This window comes from Pneumocystis carinii, assembly GCF_001477545.1.
Source record: "Pneumocystis carinii B80 chromosome Unknown supercont1.10, whole genome shotgun sequence".
NCBI classification, from domain to species: domain Eukaryota; kingdom Fungi; phylum Ascomycota; class Pneumocystomycetes; order Pneumocystales; family Pneumocystaceae; genus Pneumocystis; species Pneumocystis carinii.
Genome location: NW_017264722.1, coordinates 182,454 through 203,471, shown reverse-complemented (window position 1 = coordinate 203,471; position 21,018 = coordinate 182,454). Strand labels below are relative to the sequence as shown.

The window sequence follows — 21,018 nt, the reverse complement described above, 5'->3', positions numbered from 1 at the left end:
ATACTTAGTCGATTTCACGTGATATTGACTCCTTGTCACGTGAATTCAACTTATGAGGGAGACTTTAGTGTAGAGGGTTTTATCCACAGACAAAAATGAATGTTATACAGACGACACAGAATTATATAGAAATAATAGTTAAACAACCAAAAGGAATGAAAATTATGCTATTAGATAGATTTACGGTGAGTAATTTGTGTATAAAATGAATAAGAAGAATAGAAGAGATATATAATGAAAAATAAAATATACATGTTTTATGGAAGAGACAACTGATTTTGAGAGGTTTATAGACACCAATGATGTCTATGGCGACGACTAAATCATTTCTTTTGGGTAAAGAAATTTATTTGATTGAGAAAGTGAAGAGAGATATATATGGCAAAATAATAATATAAATGATAGCCGTCTTGAGAACTCTAGAAGGGAAAATGTACGTCATTTAACGTGTATTTGTGTTATTCAACCGTGCCTTGAATCGGTACAATATTTATCAGAAGAACTACGTTCACCAAAATATGGACGTTATTTTGTTTGTAAGATGAAAAAAAATGTATGAATTGTTCTAAAAACAGGAGATTTTACAAATATTCTTAGAAAAAACTATCTAGAAATGTTGGCAGCATCAGATGATCATGAAGTTGTACAATCATTACAGGTTATACTTTAAATATGAATAAACCTTAACTAAAATATATAAGGAGATTTTTTCAGATTATTTAGCAGTTCATTCTGATTTAGCAGCTCTTTATTTACCTATTTCAACACATAATCTTTGGAATAATAGATGGGATACATGGGATTCAATAGCTTTACAAAAGTCACGTGACGGACTGATATCTATACTGTTATCATTGAAAAAGAAGCCAATTATACGGTATGAAAAGAACAGTAATATGGCAAAAGTTCTTGGTAATGAAGTGAAAAATAAGATGGAAGAAGAGGAGCAATTGTTTAATTTTTATCGTATGGATACAGCACCAATTCTTTTGATATTAGATCGTTGCAACGATCCAGTGACGCCATTATTAACTCAATGGACATATGAAGCAATGGTTCATGAATTAGTAGGGATTGAGAATGGATGTGTTGATATTTCAAATATGATATATGAAAAAAAACTTAAAGTATGGATACAATTACTCAAGACGAAGCCGATAAACGTTTTTACAGGAAATTATTTTATCTCCTGAGAAGGATACATTTTTTAAGGAAAATATGTACTTAAATTTTGGGGATTTAGGTACACGTATTAAAGAATATGTGGATCATTATCATTCAAAAACGAAATCGAATATTGAAATTCAAAATGTATCGGATATCAAGCGATTTATTGAAGAATACCCAGAATTCCGGCAATTATCAGGAAATGTTAGTAAGCATGTGATATTAATGAGTGAACTTAGTACTCGAGTGAATAAGGAATCCTTATTAGAGGTTAGTGAACTGGAACAAAACTTAGCATGTAACGATTCCCACTCAGCAGATTTAAAAGTAAGGATAAAAACTTATAGAAAGACGAATTCTTACTTGTATAATTTTTAGATTTTGCAAAAACTTATTCAAAGCCCAATTTCAAACAATAACAAGATTCGACTAGTACTTCTTTATGCTTTGCGCTATGAAAAAAACAGAAATAACGTACTTTCATCTCTTTTATTATCATTGGCACAAGCTGGCGTAACACCAAAGGAACTTTCTGTAATTATTTTCTTTTATTTAAATATTTCTAAGAATTAAAGATCATTAATACACTTCTTGAATATGCTGGATCAAGTAAACGACTAGACAACTTATACGAATTAGAAAGCATCTTTTCAAGAGCAAGAAGTGGGTTTAATGGATCAAACGACGTTGAAAATGTATATACACAACATCGACCTCGTTTACAAAACATTCTTTTATCTCTAATTAAAGGCCGTCTACGGGAACAAACTCATCCTTGTATTGAAGAAAATACTATGTTAAAAGAAAAGCCTCAGGATATCATTGTCTACATGATTGGCGGTACAACTTATACTGAAGCAAGAATTGTTCATGAAATTAATCTTTATATACCAGGTGTTCGTATTATTCTTGCAAGTGATCATATTCATAACAGTAAATCCTTTTTACAGGTAAAATTAACATTTCTTTAATCATTATATTTCATTATCTTAAAATAAACTAACTACATATTAGCAATTGAAACGTTTTAACACTACAGAAACAAATAAATAAAACAAAATAACATTGGACAGAGATCTTATTATTTTTAGGGAATTTATGAAATATATCAACACATCAATAACTACTTCAAAACTATTTAATTTACAAATCATAAAATATTCATATATAAAAAAATATATTATCAGAGGTATAAGAAAGAATAAGAAATAAACTGAAGATAGGCATTCTTGCATATTTTTATACTATAATTTGATTATATTAGCATCAAATCTCGGAATCGAAAATTCAATATCATATTTTTTAATTGAAATAATACATAAGATAAATACAACATCAATCAACCAGATTAACGGAATAATTTGTTTAAGTTGGATTCTATGTTTTTATGATTTTTTATGAATATTTTTTAAAAATACAACACAAACAATAAACTGACGGATCATATAAAAATGTATATTTTGAATAAAATACACATATCAAGTGTATTAAGTAGTTCAATATACACGGATAATATTAACAAGATGATGGGAATTATCAGAAAAAACTATATGGATAAAACAGTCGATTTATTAAACATTTTACATGCTAGAAGAACCATATATCTAGTAAAAGATAATAAAATACAACAAACAAAAGCCTCTGGAACATCTTTATCTATTAAAGATATATCGAAGCTTCCTAAGAATGTTCAAGCAGCATATCTTGAACCTCTTCGTCATCCAGCACGTTATGGAATTACTACATGTTCATTACAGATGAGAAGCTTTGAAATTCCTCGTCTAGCATTCTTTGCAGACTTTTCTATGAGGGTAGCATATTATTTAGGACTTTCTGCATCTGGACCAGTGCCATTACCTAAGAGAATTGAACGCTGGACTGTTCCAAAAGGTCCTTTTATACATACAAAGACTAAAGAAAACTTTGAACGCATTACACATAAGCGTCTTATTACGATAAAAGATGGGCATCCACGTGTGGTTGAGATTTGGCTTGCATATTTAAAAAAACATTCAATGAGTGGAATTGGTATGAAAGCAAATGTTTTTTATTGGGAACCTATGGAGAAAGAAGTAATAAAAAGAAGTTAAAGTTCTTATAAAAACTCTTTCTGAATTATTAAAAGTGCTAATGACAAAAAAATACATTATCATAACAGTATTTTATCTTTAAAAATCAACTAGATGATATATCTTTCTAATAATATAATAAAAACAATATACTAAGAGGAAAAAAGGAATTGCAAGTGAACAGTTTTTTATTTTGGAAGCAGGACGTTATAATTATCTCATTTAATTTCATCAGAATGACTTGATATATTTTTTTTAAATAAAGATGGCTAGGAAGACAGTAAAAAATATCCATTGGTTCAGGAAAACTTTAGGACTGGTTTAAAATGACAAAAACACATGTTTTTTCTTAATAAAAACAAGAGGACGTTTTTTAAATATTTCAAAACAATTTATTTAGTTTTTTTTATATTTTTCAAAAGATTAAACAAAAGAAAATCGGAAAAAAACAAATAATTACACTAAAACTATTAAATCCTTAAGAAACTAGGTTAACGATCCAGAAACATATATTAACGATTCAAAATTTGAACTTTTTTCTAAAAGATCACAACTTTATTTCTAATCCTTATATTTAAGATTATTTCTCTTTCATATACTCATTTCTTTGGCAATCAAGTTCCTACATCTTATATCAACAGCTCCATTTTTCTCATCAAGAAGAGAGGGTTATGTATTTCATTAATTTATATAATTAAATAGATCAAATAAACTAATTTCTATCCTTAATAAAGATAGAAAGGAATTATTTGTATTAATATAGGGCACACTTAGACAATATAATCTATATAATAATAGAGATTTTAAAGATATTTTAATTATCAGAAAAATTAAAGGATAAAATTAATTTTTAAGCCATCATTTAATAAAACAGAAATATACAAAGAGCCACACTTTTATTATTTTTTATTTAAGATACCTAATGTTATGAATAAACCTTATATAATAGTATTTTTAAATCAAATAACTCATAATTTTACTTTATATCTTTATCTATGAGTATTTGAAAAATAAATTATTACAATTCATAACAAATATCTCGAAAAAAACTTCCATATATGTTCCTATAGAAAATTGATTTTGTAATATTTTAAGAATTTTAATAAGGTAAAAGAATAAGAGGACATTATTATATAATAATAATAATAATTTCTTTTTATTCTTTTTTCTTAATCTTTTTATGTTTTCCTCGATGCCAATCCCAAAGGGGTTTAAAACTATCAACAAATCCAACATCTTCATAAAGATTTGGAAAGATCCAAATGCCCGGAGGCAAAATAGTAGTAGTTATAACGTAAAAAAATAAACGCAAAATAGTAATAACAATTAATAAAATAATCACTCCTAATGCAGCCCAACTTAAATAATAAACAATTCGACGCATTTTAGGCGGCCAAAGAGGATACACAATAATTATTAAAATAAGAATAAGAGTACCTAAACCAAGAAAAAATGTACTCATAGGAACAAAATCGTAAAACCATGCATAATAAGCATCTTGCGTTATTTCCTCTTGAGATGCCGATGTTTGTAAACGATATGAACGAATACCTCTTCGATCTTTACGAGATGATAATTTATCAACCCTTTGAATTAAAGCATGATCAAGTAATAAACGAATAATTTTTATTACATCTTCTTCTGCCTTAATTGACGGTAATGATGTTGTTTTCTTTGCTTTTTTAACATAAAATGCTGATTCAAAAAAACGGAAAACATATTTAGCTAAATCATTAAAAAACACAAAAATAAAAAATATTTAAACCTTTAAAAAAATCTAGTCTCTTGCCATCTAAAACACCCGAACGATGCTTCAATGAACTCTGATGACGAAGTAGACGTGCTAAACTTAATGCTTGTTGAGACGTTTCTTGAGACATGAAAAATTAGTCTCCTCTCGAACCACTCGTAATATTATATTCACACACGGGTGTCCCATAGTATTTTATTTACACACGAGTGTCCTGCAACACCCTATTTACACACGCGTGTCCCGCAATACCTTTTCTCTCCTTCACTTAAAACAATCACATGATTTCATTATTTAGTATGAGATATTCTAAATAAAATCAATTAACTCGTATAATTTAGTAAAAACATACTTGGAAGGATTCATAGTTTCTACCCGATAATTATCAGCATAACTACCATACATTATATTTAAGGTCAAGGGTTAGGGTTAGGTCATACCTTTTGACAGCAAACTTGCTAAGGGTTGAATCAGGTTCCACTTGATACGAATATCCCTGCTTTTCAGCGAACCGAATAGCACTTTCAAGAGTAGGAAAGTTAATATAAGTTGCCTGAAGAGGATCACCCGATGATGTCCATCCCATTACGGGATTTTCCCAATGACGAGAAGAAGTAAAATCCCATTCAAGACGCCATATTTGAGGATGACGAGCACCTGCTTGCATAGTAGTTCTTGTAGGACGAAAGATACGAACAGATCTTGTTATATATTTATCCATTCTCTGTAATATCTGTTATATATGCAGTGTATGCGTGTTGTATGCGTGTTGTATGCGTGTTGTATGCGTACTATATGCGTTATATATATGTAATATATATATAATGTGTAATATTCGTATAATATATATGTAATATATGCTTATTATATGCTTAATATACGCGTTCCAAAGATATACGCCTAAATTCTCTTAAATTAATAGATTACTTTTGTTTTTATTTTTATTTCAGCTAATCAACCGATATTTAAGTATTTTATAAGAATCCTTCGAAGGGAAAAACGTCTCGAAAAATAGCACTGCTATACGCACAATACGCATATATAACGCATATATAACGCATATAGTACGCATACAACACGCATACAATCCGTATATCACAAAAGATATTACAGAAATAGTTAAAATTAAAGATATTTTTATATGACAAAACCTCAACATACACTTCGTCATTGGATTCCACCTAAATTAACCCCTATTCTAAGTCTTACTAATACGTCACGTGTTCGTCGTATCATCGATTTCTATGCACGACTCCCCCGAAGCTCTACACCAACAGTATTAAGCTCATATGAGTGGTTAGAAACTTATACAAAGAAATATTTTACTGGTCGAGGAAAAGGTCAACCTATTCTACATGCAATTGGTGGAATTATTCTCTTTGGATATTTTATGGGTTAGAAACATTTATAATGAATGTATATATATATATTAACATATTTTTATTAGATTATTATTTTCATTTACGTAAGCTTAATTTATTTATATAACTATATAAAAAACATATTATTTAGGTTATCATAAACATTCTATACATGAATAAAGGGGATATTTAGAGGAAGTGATAGATTTTCATTTTAAATATATTTATCTATAAAAACAGCAAAACCTAAAGAAGTGGTAGCCCTAACCCTAAGAAGGGCGTAACCCTAAGAAGGGCGTAACCCTAAGAAGGGCGTAACCCTAGCCCTAGCACTAACCCTATTACAACTCGTTAACTCTTTAATCAACTCTTAACTCTTATATGAAGACTTTTACTAACACCAACCCTAACCCTAGCCCTAGCCCTATAATGTCATCTAACCCCAACCCTAACGCCAACCCTAATCACTCAACTCATCTCACCATCTCACCAACCCTAACCCTAACAGTAAACTCTTGAACCTTATCAACTCCCAAATCAACATTTCAAATAAAAATCAACCCCAAACGAGCCACGTGACTTATTTAATTCATCACGTGACCCGTTCAATTCATCACGTGATTTAAAAAATGTATCACGTGATCGTATTTTTATATCACGTCATCTTAATTTTATATCACGTGATCCCCCGTGTATATCACGTGATCTTTACTAAAGTGTTGACGGAACTTCGTTGGTAGAAGAACACGTTTGTTTCAAGAAAAGCGCTAAATTTGCTGCAAAAATACGGCAAAACGGGGAATCTTGTAACGCCAAGGGTTTGGCTCTGATTAGATATGAGGGTTAACCAATTGTTAGTTGTTACAGCGAATGACGTCAGATGTCAATGTTACGGGAGAAACAGCGGATGATAAGGAAGATAACAGGACACTAAGAGCTTTCGCTATCAAGAACAGTAATGCTCTACAGGAGTCGTTAGAAGGGACTGGAAGAGAGGAAGATTCGGAGGAAGCATTGGTTGAGACGATACATGAGTCATCAGACGCATATATCACGCATACATACGAGGGGTTGGGGTTAGAAGAGGAATATGAGGATTGCATAGTGGATGATGAGGTATTTAGTATGTTATTAGAGGAGAGCAGGCCGAATCAGGCTGGAAAAAGTGAGATAATAAGAGGGCTAAGGGAAAGAGGGTTAGAAGAGTCAAAACAGGCAGTACAGAAGGTAGAAACAGAGCAGGAAGGAATAGAAGAGATAGAAGAAGTGGAAGGAGTAGTAGAAGTAGAAAAAGAGCAGAAAGAAATAGGGTTATTAGCGTCGGTGGGATTAAATGAGATAAAAGAGGAGGAAAGGGGAATATTTGAGGAAAAAGAGAATTCTATGAATATACAAGTAAAACAGGAAGGAAATAGTGTATTAGAAAAGGCGGAAAATGGGTTTAATTTAGGGAGAGAAGAGATGATAGGTGAAATGAGTAAGGAGAGGGTTAGGTCTAGGTCGGAGCTAGGGTTAGAAAAGCCGGGACCTAGGTCTAGGTCAAGGGCCAGGTCAAGGTCTAGATCAAGGGTTAGGTCAAGATCGAGAACTAGGTCTAGGTCTAGGTCTAGGCCAGGGTCTAGGTCTAAGGTTAAAGAGAATGAGATGGATATAGACAAGGGAAAATTAGGAGAAGAGTCATTAGAAGGGTCAGTAGGAGAGACAATGATAAGAGAAGGAACATCAGGAGAGAATCAAACATGCGGTATTTCAAATGTTTCAGCAGTTCCACATATTTTTGCGTTTAAAAAACCTAAGCTTAAATCGGCATCAATTAATCGAGAGTTTTTAAACAAGGCACCTATTGCACCGGTTACAAATGTTATTAAAACATCAGGAATGCCTATGGAAAAGGGAGGAGCGATTTTTGCACGACGTGGATCATTTTTACAGGCATCAACATCGACAACGGCACAAACGAACCCGGGAAAACCTCGTTTAACAACGAAAATATCGTCACCAGCACCGTATAGTCTTGGTGGACATCAAGAAAGTGTAACTATGAAATCATTGAATGGGAAATCGGTGGCACCGAAGACATCAGGACTTGGTCAAAATAGTGCACCAGTATGGGGCAGAAATAAGAAACGTATGTTATACATGGTACAGAAATTGGAATGTGTTAAGTGAATTGTAGCGCTTGTTCGTGAGTATACCGATGAAGAATTATCCTCGATGCATGGGATTCATCTTGTACATAGGCTTTCGGCAACGAGTGATGATGATAAGCCGGGGAAATGGGATGAGGTAGAACCCCTTATCATTTGGGGGCGGGGAAAGAGGGATCGATATACTTACATGGTGTATAGATGGATGATGATGAAACGGATTGGAGTGATACGATTGAATTTGCCGATGGTACAAAGTTTACATTACCACATGAGGATCATACGGCATCGTCAGTGCAAGTGGAATCGAATGTGGAATCGGAAGGTCAAATTGTTACACCGACATCACATACAGAGCCAGCAGAACAGACAGAGCCGACAGAATCGGTAGAATCAACGGTACGGACACCAACAGAGACATTAGAAACCACAGAGACAACGGTATCACAAGAAACATGTGATAAGCATATTTCGAAGGAAGAACGATTCGGCGAAGAACATTACGATCGGACATGGAACTCGCAACGATCAGTTGTACCACAAATATATAATGTTAATACAGGAAAGTTTGATATAGTAGATGATTCAACGAAAAATGGCAGTAGAAGAGCCGGGAGAAGGGCAAGCACAGAAAATAAAGCAAGAGTAGGATATAACATATCTCTTCTATCTCGTCATCGGGCTTCTACTCAATTAAGGAAAGAGGAAACCATAGAGACATACGAGTCAAAACCATATAAACCCCTTTCAATTATTGGTAATGAATCAAGGAGAAGATCTCAGGGCTTATCGGAAGATTCGGATATATCATCTCGAAATTTGCCTCAACATTCAGCTACAACAATGGGATTAACGAGCACAGTGAAATCTTCATTGTCTCATTTTACACAACCTTATGATCCTATGATTGAAGATATCGAAACATATCAAAGGGCAATCATGACAGAAGCAAAAGAAAAAGCACGTCTTAGACGTGAAGAGGAAGAAATGGAGCGTAAAATGCAGCAAGAACGAGCAAAGAAAAAAGCAGAAGAATTGGCAAAACTTGCACAAAAACCAAAGCTTCCAGAAACAACGCCGTCTAAAGAAAATGATACATCTACGAATGCACCCGTTTCATCTCAACAACAACAACAACAACAACAACAAGAATCCATTACTCCGGATCCAAATGATTCAAAAACAATTGGTAAACCGAAGGAAAGGTATATCTATCCTATTTTTTTCTCTTTTTCATCTTGTTTAAAACCTAATACAATGTTAGGAAAAAGGATTTATTTAATTCATCTCATTCACATACAAAAACAACTATCACACAAACACATAAAGTTATACCTAAGCCGAACCAACCTGAAATGGTATGATTATTAAAATGAGATGAATGGGTTTTTGACATTTCTAGAACATGAATGAATCACGTTCTTCAGAAACAAATGTAGATAATACGTCAGAATCGACATTGAAAAAAGAACCTTTAACCATTCCTTCAGAACCATTGTCGCACAGTGAAAAAAATGAGGAATCGCTAGAAGCTAATAAACAAACACCTATAGATTCAAAGCAAAAATATTCGAAATCATTACATACATCTAATCAATCTAATATTAATGATAACTGGAGAAAGGAGCATACAAATATTCCTGAAAAAAATCCGGATAAAACATGTACGTCCTTAGATAATACACCGACCTTAGAGGAATCCAAGGATTCATCAGATACGCCTTTATTTTCATCAGAAAAGAAGGAATCAGAACCATCAACGGCCAATAATGATTCAAACAAATCTAGCCCATCTCATTCACGGACGTCTTCACGTTTTTTCCCTACGGCCATTCAAACCGAACTGGAACAATCAGACAATCATTCTAAAACGGAAGAAACGGATTCACCAGCTCCTGAATCCCTTGAAAAACAAAATATATTACCGTCAAAAGAATCATCTAATACCACGGACCAATCGACTCAAACCGATTGTTCTAATACCAAACCTCATGCTTCACCACAAAGTCCACAAACATCACAGACAGCACCAACACAACCCTTAAGACGTTTATCTAACACGAAAACAGCTTCTACAACATCAACGATCCCACCAACATCACCCACCGCTCCTTCGATTCATCTTGAATCAAATGGTTCAAATTCTACACGCAATTCTACACGGCCTTCAACAAGATCATTCGATGATGTAATGGAACAATTAGCCAGAGCAGGAAATTTCGCACAAAATAATGAAAAATTTGCATCTTATCTTTCTAACTCTAAAACGCAAAAAAATTATATCGACGGTCTCTCAGTAACCACCATTTCACCTTTAGAATTTGAAAAATATCCAAAAAGCGCAATCAACGTTTCATTGCATTCTTTAAATCATTCTAATGAATCATTTAATATGTCATCTCTTTCTATTATTGATGAAAACGATACAAAACCTTTTGTCAACCTTCCTGCATCATCTCATACTCATACTGAACGTCAATCTCCAAAAAATCCAAAATATTTTGAACCATCACAACATACCATAGATATTACGCTATATGATGAACAAGAAATAGACACTCTTCGACTCTATTTGCCAGAAACAAGTCCAAGGAACATAAAAATAAAGCCATCTAGCACTTTTTTATACAAAAAACTTCAGAAAAGCAAGCAAACATCTATCTATAATTCATAATCATAATATAAAAATACTTCAAGACCTTTAATATGTCTAGTCTTTCAATAAATTCTACTTATTTCAGCTTTATTTTATGAATATAAAGATAAATATATATATATTATATATTTATCTTATCTATTTTATCTTATCGATAACGGTCGATGCAGCAGGACCAGTATGGACCTTCGTGCAACTGGAGAAGCCTCCAAAAGGCAAGTAATTAAGGATAATTTAATAGAAATAAACATAATTTTGAATAGTCTTTAGGTATAAGGAAAAAAATCCGAAAAAAAACGGAGAAAAACTCATTAATTAAGACGAATCAGTATGTTTTATGTAAAAGATGAAATTTCTCTGGAAAAACTGATAAAAACAAAGAAATAAAGGGTTTAATGATAAAATAAGGATAAAAGAATCCCCGGAGACCTTTTTTTCCTCTTTAAAACCGCTTTTTTTGGGGGAAAAAAGCCCATCAAAAGGATGTATAGTTGAGTCGAAAAAAGAGATAAATAATACACAAAAAACACGGTTTATGAATGAAATAATATTGGTATTTACTTATCAGAACAGAATTGGGCGTTATATTGCTTTAGATTGTGAAATGGTTCAAGTAGGACCAAGTGACAGGAAGGACAGAGTTTTAGCAAGAATTAGCATTGTCAATTACTATGGAAATGTGATTTTAGACACGTTTGTTAAGCCGAAGGAACGGGTGATAGATTACAAAACTTGGATTAATGGTATTACTCGTTCTGATCTAGAAAATGGTAAAAAAAGCAAGATCAAGAGTATTTTTGACATAAAAAATAGCGCCTAGCTTTGAAGAGGTTCAGAAAAAGGTTTCAGAGATATTAAAAAATAAAATACTTATTGGTCATGCAATAAAAAATGATCTTAATGTACTTTTTTTATCACATCCAAGAAAAGACATGTAAAAAACCAATTTTTATTAAATAATAATGATAACAAGGTATTACAGTAGGGATACAAGTAGATTTAAGCCATTTAAAGCATATTCTAAGGGAAGAACACCATCATTGAAAAAATTGGCTAAAGAAATCTTAAACATAACTATTCAAGATAAGACACATTCTTCGGTTGTTAATATATATTATTTTTTCTCAATAACTAATCTATAATCAATGTATAGGTTGAAGATGCAAAAGTAGCAATGCTTCTTTATAGAAAATACAAATCTGAAATGGATCGTGTATCATTTCTCATTCATTAAATCTAAAAAGATAAAGGATTATTGATTTTTCTAATCATTCAAACAAAACCAAAGCGTATTTTAATTCTTTACTTTAATATTAAATAATTCTACAATTAATCTCAATAATATGAAATAGATAGTAAATATGATCAGCTTGTTTTTTCAAACGATAAACAACACTTTTTATTCATATAAAAGAAAGGAATCATTTATTACATGGTATTCTATATCTTCTATAGCTGGATCTATAGGATTATAATTCTTTCTATTTTTATTATCTTATTTATCAGAAAAAAAATATGATTCTTTAATTTCTTCAAAGATTTTTTTGTTTCAAAACATACAACAACATGGAATATCATATCTAATAACGAAATACTGTATCTTTTTCAAGAAAATAAAAAGATGATTTAAATACAAAATTTCAAAAAATCATTTATATAAAAAAGAATTATATTACATGAATAAAAAGGACTATAAAAACAAAAGAAATAATGCTACGACTATAAAATACTGTTTCTCATATTTTTTTTCAATATATACAAGGTTATTTCAACTTAGAAAGCTTTTATACTTTTCGACATCTATAAAATAATGAATCAAGAAATTGTCAGAATTATTTTGGAAAAAAATACATCAAAATCATCTAAAAAACATTCTTCATCTCATGAAATATCTAATGATTCTAAAGTACATCTTTTACCCTGTCAAATTCACTGGGATGGACCTGCAGATGTTTCAAAATATTTTAATATAAGATCTATGCCAGGTTTTCAACAGATTTCTTATAATAACAACATATCTTATCATTAAGTAGATAATTCTACTTATTATGCAACTTTTCGTGGCCATGGTTTAGAAGGAAACTCATTTATTCTTCCATCAACATACGAAGGTAGACTTTTAAGCACAATACTCGAAATATACAGGAGTATTTAGTATTTTAGGTGTTATATATGATACGGATGATCATGTTTCACAAGATTTTGAACAATTAAATGATGATTGTTGTATAAATAATACATGTTTAAATAATATAACAGTGCCAACTAAAAAATGGCACCAAATAGGCTCTTTTTCAGCCTTTAATATTTGGAAACAAATTCCAAATTATGATTCAGAATTTAGAACATGTATTAGGACTCTAAAGGAATGGATCAATTTAGCTAATATTGTAAATTTACAATTTTTCAGTATTAAACCAATTTTAATGCCTTTTTCTAGATTCATTCAGTAACAAAAATAGAGGAGGACACTGGATAAACAATATTATCTATATAAAAATCATTTATTTAAATTTTTCTTGGACAAAAATAACAAACAAGCTCTTTTTTTCATAAAATCACTTACAAATAAAGCACAAAAATACATAAAAAAACGAGATAAAAAGAAAAACATACAAAAAAACTTACAATAACCAATTATTCCGACTATACTATTCATTTTCACCTCAAACTATCAAATATCCTCTTTTTTTTACTTTATTAACAAATTACACAGTATATTTTGTCTTGAACACATCATACATCTATTGTACCGGGTTTTACTCACTTAGTAAAGACAATATCAGGCATTTTTATACATTATATATATATATATATATATTGATGCCGGCTGGAAAAAAACTGACATTTTTTAAAAAAAAGAAATTTGAGAGATCTAGCAATAAAATAAAGGAAGAAATTGCACTATATTGAATAGAGGAGCTCAGACTATATAGTATTCTTTTTTTTTCTGAAAAAAATGGCCAAAGAACCGCCAGAAACACAACAAAACATATCATCAGAAATATCGGCAAATATTTCACAAATAGATGACTCAAAATCACAGAAACTCACTGTAGGATGTAAGGTATTCGTCAGGAAGGATAAATCCCTTCAAGAAGCGGAGATTTTATCGCTTCAAACGAGAAAAAACCAGCCATATTTTTATGTTCATTATCAGGGCTTTAATAAGGTATTCTAAGCCGTTTAAAACAGATCTTTCAGGCTCTAATGGAACATAACAGCGTCTGGATGAATGGGTATCTCTTTCAAGGATAGATTTTTCAAAAGAAATAGAATATCCAAAGATAGACAAAACTAAAAAAACAACAAAGTCAAATATACATAAAACAGAAGATACAGAAGCGAAAATAGACGATAGAGCAAGTAAGAGACATCGTGTATGTCGGGAGGAGGTTTTACTGGATGTTTCAGGAACAGGAATTAAAGAAATTAAGGAAAAAGAGAAAATATCTGGGTTAAATCCTAAAAATGAAGGCCAAGAAGCCTCTCAAACTCAAGAAGAAAAAGAGGATATTATGTTAGATATAGAGGAAAATGATCAAATGAATTGTATAAATAAAGGACCGGAAAAATGTTCAAAGATCAATGAAATTGAAAAATTACGAACATCAGGATCTATGGCACAAAATATACATGAGATTTCTCGTGTTAAGAACCTTACAATGATACAGATTGGTAGATATGAAATAGAGCCATGGTACTTTAGTCCATATCCTATCGAATTGACAGAACTTGATTTAATATATATATGTGAATTTTGTTTTTCATATTTTGGATCTAAGAAACAATATGAAAGACATAGGATGAAGTGTACATTACAACATCCACCAGGGAATGAGATATATCGGGATGAACATATATCTTTCTTTGAAATTGATGGGCGAAAACAACATACATGGTGTAGAAATTTATGTTTATTATCAAAATGCTTTTTAGATCATAAAACACTTTATTATGATGTGGATCCTTTTCTATTTTATTGTATGACAACACGGGATGAATATGGTTGTCATTTAATTGGTTATTTTTCAAAGGAAAAGGATTCTTCTGAGAATTATAATGTTGCATGTATTTTAACTCTACCACAATACCAACGATTAGGTTATGGAAGATTACTTATAGAATTTTCATATGAACTCTCAAAGAAAGAAGGAAAACTAGGATCACCGGAGAAGCCATTATCGGATCTTGGTTTACTTAGTTATAGAGCATTCTGGGCGGATGTTATTATTGAACTTTTAATGAATACAAGAGTAGAAGTAACCATTGATGAAATCGCTAATAAGACATCTATGACGTCGCAAGATGTTTTGCATACAATTCAAAACCTTAGCCTTCTTAAATATTATGTAATAAATGATAATTCATTTGTATTTTTGCCTATTAATTTATATTTTAGAAAGGACAGCATATTATTTGTATATCTGAAGCAATTGAGCAACAATATGAGAAGTACAAGTCAAAACAAAGAAGAAAAATAGATCCGAATGGCCTTGCTCATTGGAAACCCCCTGTTTTTAATTCTACGCAATTGAGATTTGGTTATTAAATGAAGTTTGTTAATGGCGAAACATGAGTATTTTCTATTTAAATTCAACATGTGTATGTATATATATGACAAAACTATGATTACAAATTAGTTTATTTTTTCATTATACTGGTTAGTTTCAAGAGAGAAAAAAAAAGCATTTTTATACACGAACATAGCTTATTTTACTTAAATTTTTATTGATAAGATTTTCACACGTCTTTTTTACTTCTTGACATTCTGGCCCTGAGAGTAAGATTGTGGGAAACCGATTCCTTTAAACGTTAATAACCATTTTAAATAATATTTATCCTTACGATAACCATAAAAATATTAAAAGCATTTTATGTAATACTTCTAAACGTTGTAGCTGTTTTGAATCCAAATCAACATTACAATCCAAACATTCCAAATCAACTTCTGGTATTTCAAGAATGGTTTTTGGTTTCCCCGAACTAATTATTGCAGCAAATGCTAGAAATGCAGAAATCACTTCAGAATCCTTGAGGTTGATTGGAGCAGCGGATAAAATTAGCCTTTCAGATATTGTTAAATCCTTAATTGATTCTAATAATTCAAGTATTGTTTCTTGTTGTGTTGTATCCAGTATTGAATAAAGACCGGTTGTCTTTGATAATTTTCGAAACCTTCTAATAATTAAAGCCAAAGATGTACCGGGTTGAAAAAAAGAAGCAAATAATTCCTGAATATGCAAAGGAGGGAAAAGAACTGCTTTTTTAAGAGTTTGAACAGGTCGTGAAAGTGCAATGTGTAATGGTCGTATATCCTTTTGTTCTAAGGATGTAACATAGCCTGATATTGAGGCTTCTGACATATTAGCAGAAGTGGGTTTATATCGCCCTGCACGCCCTGCAATTTGTTTTATCTGTGAAACAGAAACCGGTAGAAATTTTGTTCCATCCCATTTCTCTAATGTTTGAAATATAATTCTACGAATGTTCCTAAGATAATTAGACCGATGAAAGCGTGTTTCGGATGATTACAAATTTAGTCCCATTCCAATTGCATCTGATGCAACTAAAACCCGATACTCATTATTCGGGTCATTAAAAAGACGTGCTTGTTCATTTCTTGTTTCAGGAGGAAGCCCGCCATATGCAACCGCACAACGCTGACCCGTTGCTTTTTCTATCCTTTTCTTAAGCAGAAATATATTCTTCCTGGAAAACGTAACAATGCAATCGCCCGGTTCAATCTTCTTCAAATCACCGTAAAGACTATGGTTCAAGGGTTCAAGAAGAGATAATCGTTCATAACGATATATCTTAAGTTCTTCTCCTAGGCTTTCAGCGATTCTTGAAATAAGTTCGATCGAACTTTCTTCTCCACAAAGATGTATCTCAGACGCTTGGACACCAAGAAGTACTTGTGTCCATGCCCATCCACGCTGAGAATCTGCAATCATTTGTACCTCATCTACAACAATTACATCCATCAATTTATTAAGATCTACCATTTCAACTGTTGAAACATGAATCGCCGCATTTCGATCCATAATAATTCGCTCTTCCCCCGTAATTAAATTACAAATAACACCTTTACTCGAGATTTTATCATAGACTTCTCTAGCAAGAAGTCGTAAAGGCCCTGCAAACCATCCGGATCGCGCGTTTTCTAATTTTTTCAACGCTTGATACGTTTTTCCACTGTTTGTAGGTCCAATGTGCAAATACCACTTTCGTTCCAACGCTCTAGCCCCCGGAAACCATTCCGACGGATATCTCATATCCGATAACGATTTTTGACGATTAATCTCGCCAATACTCAGGTTTTTTACCATTAAAAACATCAAAAAACCCTTTTTCAACATTCTATCAACACCCAATACACCTTCTGAAAGATAGGACAACCATAAATCACGAATAACCGGTGAACTACCTACACCAACCGGTTTTTCCGTATTTTTCAGCCGTTCTAGCAAATCCTGAGAGAAAATCTTTGGTAATCTACGTATCTCCTCTCCAACTCCCGATTTTTCACCAATTAACCTCTCAAAAAGACGCGAACGCCAAAAATACTCAATCCTCTTCTTAACCAGCTTAGAAAATACCCAATAACCCCCCGTTTTAACGGGAATCATCGCTCTCATCCTCTAACCACCCAAACCCTCAATATTTTCCTTATATATGCGCACAAATTAAATCAAAAAACCCTCTAAATCCCAATAATAATACTAATTCCTCAAAAAACACGCATAAAACCCGTATAAACTCCAAAAAAAACCCAAAAAAAAGAACACCCACTATATACACCCGAAAAAACCATTAATACGCGTTATTTTCCCTTTAAAACCCCTTTTTAGCCTTATTTATAGGCAAAATACCCACTCTGCCCTTCCCTCCTACATATATTAGCTGTGAAGAAGAAATCGGGGGGGAGGCTCCCTTTTATATTTTTTTCGCAGGACGTGACGCGATTTTCGCGAAAAACGATTTCAACCACGAGATTTATAAAATAAAAGATCGCGTGGATATCTCTGGAAGACGCGAATATTTGATAGAATAAAGGATATAATCGAGTGTATTTTAAGATATTTATTATAAATAGGCTTTGAAGCACATGTCATTGATTGATATTGTTCGAGAACGTGAGTTTTTATTTTTTTCAGAAAAAAAAGGGAAAAATGATGGTTTTTTCTAGATTTTATATCATCATTAAGGAATATACAGCCTAAAATAAAGGTATAAGGCTTTTTTCCGGGGAAAAAAGGACGTTTTTTGGCTGAAATAAGGGATTAGTGGAAAATTGTGATTGTAGACAATGAAAGCTCTGAAATTATTAATAATGTGATGAGTTTGAATGATTTTCTTGAAGAGAACGTTGCATGTATGTCAGAAAACGTTTTTTCGGGAGTTAATTTGGGCTAGCGGTTGAGTTTATAGAGCAAAAACGACAGGCGAATACTATGCTTGAAGCAATATACTTTGTTTCGCCGAAATATGATACGATTAAGCATATTTTGAATGATATTTCTAAGGAGGAAAAAATGTATAGTGCGGTTCATTTATTTTTTACATCTGGTTTGGATTTAAGTTATGATGGTAGATTATTTATAATTAAAAGGATTAAACGGTAAATTAGCCAAGAAATTAGTTGAATCATCGAAGACGATACCTATTAAAACGACTAGTGAAATGTATCTTGATTTTTATCCTCTTGAATCGAAGGTGGTTACATTTCGCAATTCATTTTCATTCCTTACACTTTATAATCCTTTTTGTACGGAGCTTATTAATATGGAGACACGAAATTTGGCAAAAAAGGTGAATATTTTTATAATTTTTATATTTTGAGATATTTATGTAAAGCTTGCATCTGTATGTATAACTCTTGGAGAACTTCCTACGATTCGATATTATTCACAGCCCCAAACCAATTCATCTGATCCTCATTTTTGTGTAAAGATTGCAGAATTACTTCAGGAACAACTTGATAACTATAAAGCGGTAAACAATAAATTTCCACCGGAATCTTCTCGACCAAAAAGTGTTCTTTTTATAATTGATAGGACTTTTGATATCTGTGCACCAATTGTACATGAATTTACATACCAGGCAATGGCTAATGATCTTCTTCCTATAAAAAATGGAAGACAATATAAATATCAAATTAATAATTCTGAAAAAATAGAAACTAAAGAAGCTGTTCTTACAGAAACAGATTCTATTTGGGCTGAAATACGACATCAACATATACGTGATGCTATAGATAGGTTGATGGGAGATTTTAATAAATTTTATGCAGAAAATTCAAATTTTAATGGGTAATAATATAATTTACATGGATTAATTAGGACTTATAGTTAATAGTAAAAAAAATACAAGTCTAAATGATATGAAAAACATGTTATACAGTCTTCCTCATTTCCAGGAAATGAGGGATAAATATTCGTTACATATATCTATAGTATGTGAGTGTATGAAAATATTTGAAGAGCATAAACTTTCTTCTGTTGGAGTTATTGAACAGGTTTTTTTTATTTAATATGTAAAAATATCTTCATTCGTATTAGAATTGCGCTACTGGCTTAACATCAGAGGGCAAAGTGCCTAAAACTGTATTAGAAGAAATGGTTCCTCTTTTAGATGATTCATCTCTTTCGTAAGTATAATTGTCTTTTTTCACTTGTATATAATTTCCTTTAGAAAAACAGATAAAATTCGACTTATAATGTTATATATAATATATAAAAATGGCCTTTTTGAAGGAGATTTAGATAAACTTTCAAAACATTCAAAATTATCAGTAAAAGATATTTCAGTTTTGAAAAATTTAGAATGTTTAGGCGTTCGTGTAACAAAACCTTTAAATGATACAAAGTCTCGTAGAAAACCTATACTAGAAACAAGAAATAGTGACGAAAATTCATACGAGCTTTCTCGATTTACTCCATTATGTAAAACACTTATAGAGAAATATATTAATGGAAATTTAAGCCATTCATTATTTCCAAGTACAAAGGATATTCATGAAAAAACTCAAAATATATCTTTGGTACATGGATCATTACGTACAGGAAAGCCAACATGGGCTAAAAAAAATGATATTGTTAGCGAATCGGCTCAAAGAATACTTATTTTTATTGTAGGAGGTGCAACATATAGTGAAAGTCGTATTTGTTATGAATTATCTAAGACTCATGACCGAGATATCATTCTTATAACTACTAATATGATAACGACAAAAAAATGGCTTCAAAACTTATCAATGTTAAAATTACCAAGAGAATCCTTAGGTCTTCCAATTGATCAGGTTTCATCAAAAATTTCATTATCACGAGTACATTCTAGATCTGAAAAAAAATCTAGAAGGATATCCAAGGAATCTAGTCATTTAAATCACAATCATACTGAAAATTCTAATAATATGTCATTTAAAAAACCCTCAGATCACACTACTCATGAGGACACAATAAATTCTTCTACAAAAGCAAGGAAAGGTAAAAAATATTTAGGTTTTTTTAACAAAAATTAAAACCATTTCTTCATATACTTTTACACACAATCTAGTTTCTATATATCATATTATATTCTGATATTTTAATAAGTTCATTGGTGATTTATAATAATTTACAAGGTTTAAAATATTGACTAATAAAAATAATAGAATAACTGGGGCTATTTCTACACAAAAACAACAACAATATATGCTGAAACATTTCTAAAACAATATTATTAGGAAAAAAGAATTATTATTCATTTTAAATTATAATTCTTGACAAACGATCTTTGGCTTTTTTTTCATTACTAGGTCTTAAAGAGGAAGACATTAGGCATCAAGATAAGCAATTCCAAGTATTGCATTAGATGCTTGCGT

The 21,018-nt window shown here is 31.5% G+C and overlaps 11 protein-coding genes across 11 annotated transcripts; 8 read left to right on the top strand and 3 right to left on the bottom strand.

Annotated features, from left to right (window-relative positions):
• Window positions 1-261: 261 nt before the first annotated feature.
• On the top strand, window positions 262-2,226 carry T552_02327 (hypothetical protein). The gene is made up of 7 exons (XM_018370874.1): window positions 262-536; window positions 579-658; window positions 702-1,127; window positions 1,174-1,494; window positions 1,546-1,701; window positions 1,743-2,117; window positions 2,182-2,226. The coding sequence occupies exons 2-7, from the start codon at window positions 614-616 to the stop codon at window positions 2,218-2,220; spliced, it is 1,362 nt and encodes a 453-aa protein (XP_018225386.1). The 5' UTR covers window positions 262-536; window positions 579-613; the 3' UTR covers window positions 2,221-2,226.
• Window positions 2,227-2,647: 421 nt separating this feature from the next.
• T552_02326 (hypothetical protein) lies at window positions 2,648-3,303 on the top strand. The gene has a single exon (XM_018370873.1). It carries the CDS (start codon window positions 2,691-2,693, stop codon window positions 3,255-3,257), a length of 567 nt encoding a protein of 188 aa, XP_018225385.1. The 5' UTR covers window positions 2,648-2,690; the 3' UTR covers window positions 3,258-3,303.
• A 1,044-nt stretch (window positions 3,304-4,347) lies between these two features.
• On the bottom strand, window positions 4,348-5,162 carry T552_02325 (hypothetical protein). Its single transcript, XM_018370872.1, has 2 exons — window positions 5,002-5,162; window positions 4,348-4,961 (listed from the first exon to the last, which is right to left on the bottom strand). Exons 1-2 carry the CDS (start codon window positions 5,114-5,116, stop codon window positions 4,393-4,395), a joined length of 684 nt encoding a protein of 227 aa, XP_018225384.1. The 5' UTR covers window positions 5,117-5,162; the 3' UTR covers window positions 4,348-4,392.
• Window positions 5,163-5,231: 69 nt separating this feature from the next.
• On the bottom strand, window positions 5,232-5,758 carry T552_02324 (hypothetical protein). The gene is made up of 3 exons (XM_018370871.1): window positions 5,427-5,758; window positions 5,339-5,380; window positions 5,232-5,295 (listed from the first exon to the last, which is right to left on the bottom strand). Exons 1-3 carry the CDS (start codon window positions 5,705-5,707, stop codon window positions 5,277-5,279), a joined length of 342 nt encoding a protein of 113 aa, XP_018225383.1. The 5' UTR covers window positions 5,708-5,758; the 3' UTR covers window positions 5,232-5,276.
• A 369-nt stretch (window positions 5,759-6,127) lies between these two features.
• On the top strand, window positions 6,128-6,385 carry T552_02323 (hypothetical protein; the record flags this gene model as incomplete). Its single annotated transcript, XM_018370870.1, has 1 exon — window positions 6,128-6,385. One exon carries the CDS (start codon window positions 6,128-6,130, stop codon window positions 6,383-6,385), a length of 258 nt encoding a protein of 85 aa, XP_018225382.1.
• Window positions 6,386-7,119: 734 nt separating this feature from the next.
• T552_02322 (hypothetical protein) lies at window positions 7,120-11,214 on the top strand. Its single transcript, XM_018370869.1, has 6 exons — window positions 7,120-7,153; window positions 7,206-8,475; window positions 8,524-8,633; window positions 8,696-9,699; window positions 9,759-9,852; window positions 9,897-11,214. The coding sequence occupies exons 2-6, from the start codon at window positions 7,218-7,220 to the stop codon at window positions 11,166-11,168; spliced, it is 3,738 nt and encodes a 1,245-aa protein (XP_018225381.1). The 5' UTR covers window positions 7,120-7,153; window positions 7,206-7,217; the 3' UTR covers window positions 11,169-11,214.
• Window positions 11,215-11,657: 443 nt separating this feature from the next.
• Window positions 11,658-12,384, top strand: T552_02321 (hypothetical protein; the record flags this gene model as incomplete). Its single annotated transcript, XM_018370868.1, has 4 exons — window positions 11,658-11,920; window positions 11,964-12,084; window positions 12,133-12,253; window positions 12,304-12,384. The coding sequence occupies exons 1-4, from the start codon at window positions 11,686-11,688 to the stop codon at window positions 12,382-12,384; spliced, it is 558 nt and encodes a 185-aa protein (XP_018225380.1). The 5' UTR covers window positions 11,658-11,685.
• A 576-nt stretch (window positions 12,385-12,960) lies between these two features.
• Window positions 12,961-13,614, top strand: T552_02320 (hypothetical protein; the record flags this gene model as incomplete). Its single annotated transcript, XM_018370867.1, has 3 exons — window positions 12,961-13,135; window positions 13,184-13,261; window positions 13,314-13,614. The coding sequence occupies 3 exons, from the start codon at window positions 12,961-12,963 to the stop codon at window positions 13,601-13,603; spliced, it is 543 nt and encodes a 180-aa protein (XP_018225379.1). The 3' UTR covers window positions 13,604-13,614.
• Window positions 13,615-14,065: 451 nt separating this feature from the next.
• T552_02319 (hypothetical protein) lies at window positions 14,066-15,746 on the top strand. Its single transcript, XM_018370866.1, has 3 exons — window positions 14,066-14,322; window positions 14,375-15,502; window positions 15,553-15,746. The coding sequence occupies exons 1-3, from the start codon at window positions 14,110-14,112 to the stop codon at window positions 15,700-15,702; spliced, it is 1,491 nt and encodes a 496-aa protein (XP_018225378.1). The 5' UTR covers window positions 14,066-14,109; the 3' UTR covers window positions 15,703-15,746.
• Window positions 15,747-15,798: 52 nt separating this feature from the next.
• T552_02318 (hypothetical protein) lies at window positions 15,799-17,828 on the bottom strand. The gene is made up of 3 exons (XM_018370865.1): window positions 16,686-17,828; window positions 15,999-16,643; window positions 15,799-15,956 (listed from the first exon to the last, which is right to left on the bottom strand). The coding sequence occupies exons 1-3, from the start codon at window positions 17,789-17,791 to the stop codon at window positions 15,845-15,847; spliced, it is 1,863 nt and encodes a 620-aa protein (XP_018225377.1). The 5' UTR covers window positions 17,792-17,828; the 3' UTR covers window positions 15,799-15,844.
• A 388-nt stretch (window positions 17,829-18,216) lies between these two features.
• Window positions 18,217-20,722, top strand: T552_02317 (hypothetical protein). The gene is made up of 9 exons (XM_018370864.1): window positions 18,217-18,289; window positions 18,343-18,383; window positions 18,441-18,528; window positions 18,570-18,722; window positions 18,766-18,965; window positions 19,011-19,465; window positions 19,512-19,671; window positions 19,715-19,803; window positions 19,848-20,722. The coding sequence occupies exons 1-9, from the start codon at window positions 18,262-18,264 to the stop codon at window positions 20,674-20,676; spliced, it is 2,043 nt and encodes a 680-aa protein (XP_018225376.1). The 5' UTR covers window positions 18,217-18,261; the 3' UTR covers window positions 20,677-20,722.
• Window positions 20,723-21,018: the final 296 nt, after the last annotated feature.

Coding starts and splice junctions, on each gene's coding strand:
- T552_02326 (XM_018370873.1), top strand. CDS start 2,691: ATGATGGGAATTATCAGAAAAAACTATATGGATAAAACAGTCGATTTA.
- T552_02318 (XM_018370865.1), bottom strand. CDS start 17,791: ATGAGAGCGATGATTCCCGTTAAAACGGGGGGTTATTGGGTATTTTCT. Junction 16,644..16,685: donor ATTGGAATGGGACTAAATTT/GTAATCATCCGA, acceptor TAATTATCTTAG/GAACATTCGTAGAATTATAT. Junction 15,957..15,998: donor TTAATATTTTTATGGTTATC/GTAAGGATAAAT, acceptor TAACGTTTAAAG/GAATCGGTTTCCCACAATCT.
- T552_02325 (XM_018370872.1), bottom strand. CDS start 5,116: ATGTCTCAAGAAACGTCTCAACAAGCATTAAGTTTAGCACGTCTACTT. Junction 4,962..5,001: donor GAGACTAGATTTTTTTAAAG/GTTTAAATATTT, acceptor TTAATGATTTAG/CTAAATATGTTTTCCGTTTT.
- T552_02322 (XM_018370869.1), top strand. CDS start 7,218: ATGACGTCAGATGTCAATGTTACGGGAGAAACAGCGGATGATAAGGAA. Junction 8,476..8,523: donor ATGGGGCAGAAATAAGAAAC/GTATGTTATACA, acceptor AGTGAATTGTAG/CGCTTGTTCGTGAGTATACC. Junction 9,700..9,758: donor ATTGGTAAACCGAAGGAAAG/GTATATCTATCC, acceptor ATACAATGTTAG/GAAAAAGGATTTATTTAATT.
- T552_02324 (XM_018370871.1), bottom strand. CDS start 5,707: ATGGATAAATATATAACAAGATCTGTTCGTATCTTTCGTCCTACAAGA. Junction 5,381..5,426: donor AGCAAGTTTGCTGTCAAAAG/GTATGACCTAAC, acceptor AATGTATGGTAG/TTATGCTGATAATTATCGGG.
- T552_02319 (XM_018370866.1), top strand. CDS start 14,110: ATGGCCAAAGAACCGCCAGAAACACAACAAAACATATCATCAGAAATA. Junction 14,323..14,374: donor ATTATCAGGGCTTTAATAAG/GTATTCTAAGCC, acceptor GGAACATAACAG/CGTCTGGATGAATGGGTATC. Junction 15,503..15,552: donor TTAGCCTTCTTAAATATTAT/GTAATAAATGAT, acceptor TTTATATTTTAG/AAAGGACAGCATATTATTTG.
- T552_02327 (XM_018370874.1), top strand. CDS start 614: ATGTTGGCAGCATCAGATGATCATGAAGTTGTACAATCATTACAG. Junction 1,702..1,742: donor TAACACCAAAGGAACTTTCT/GTAATTATTTTC, acceptor TAAGAATTAAAG/ATCATTAATACACTTCTTGA. Junction 2,118..2,181: donor ACAGTAAATCCTTTTTACAG/GTAAAATTAACA, acceptor ACTACATATTAG/CAATTGAAACGTTTTAACAC.
- T552_02317 (XM_018370864.1), top strand. CDS start 18,262: ATGTCATTGATTGATATTGTTCGAGAAC. Junction 18,384..18,440: donor ATATACAGCCTAAAATAAAG/GTATAAGGCTTT, acceptor ATAAGGGATTAG/TGGAAAATTGTGATTGTAGA. Junction 18,723..18,765: donor TCATTTATTTTTTACATCTG/GTTTGGATTTAA, acceptor TATAATTAAAAG/GATTAAACGGTAAATTAGCC.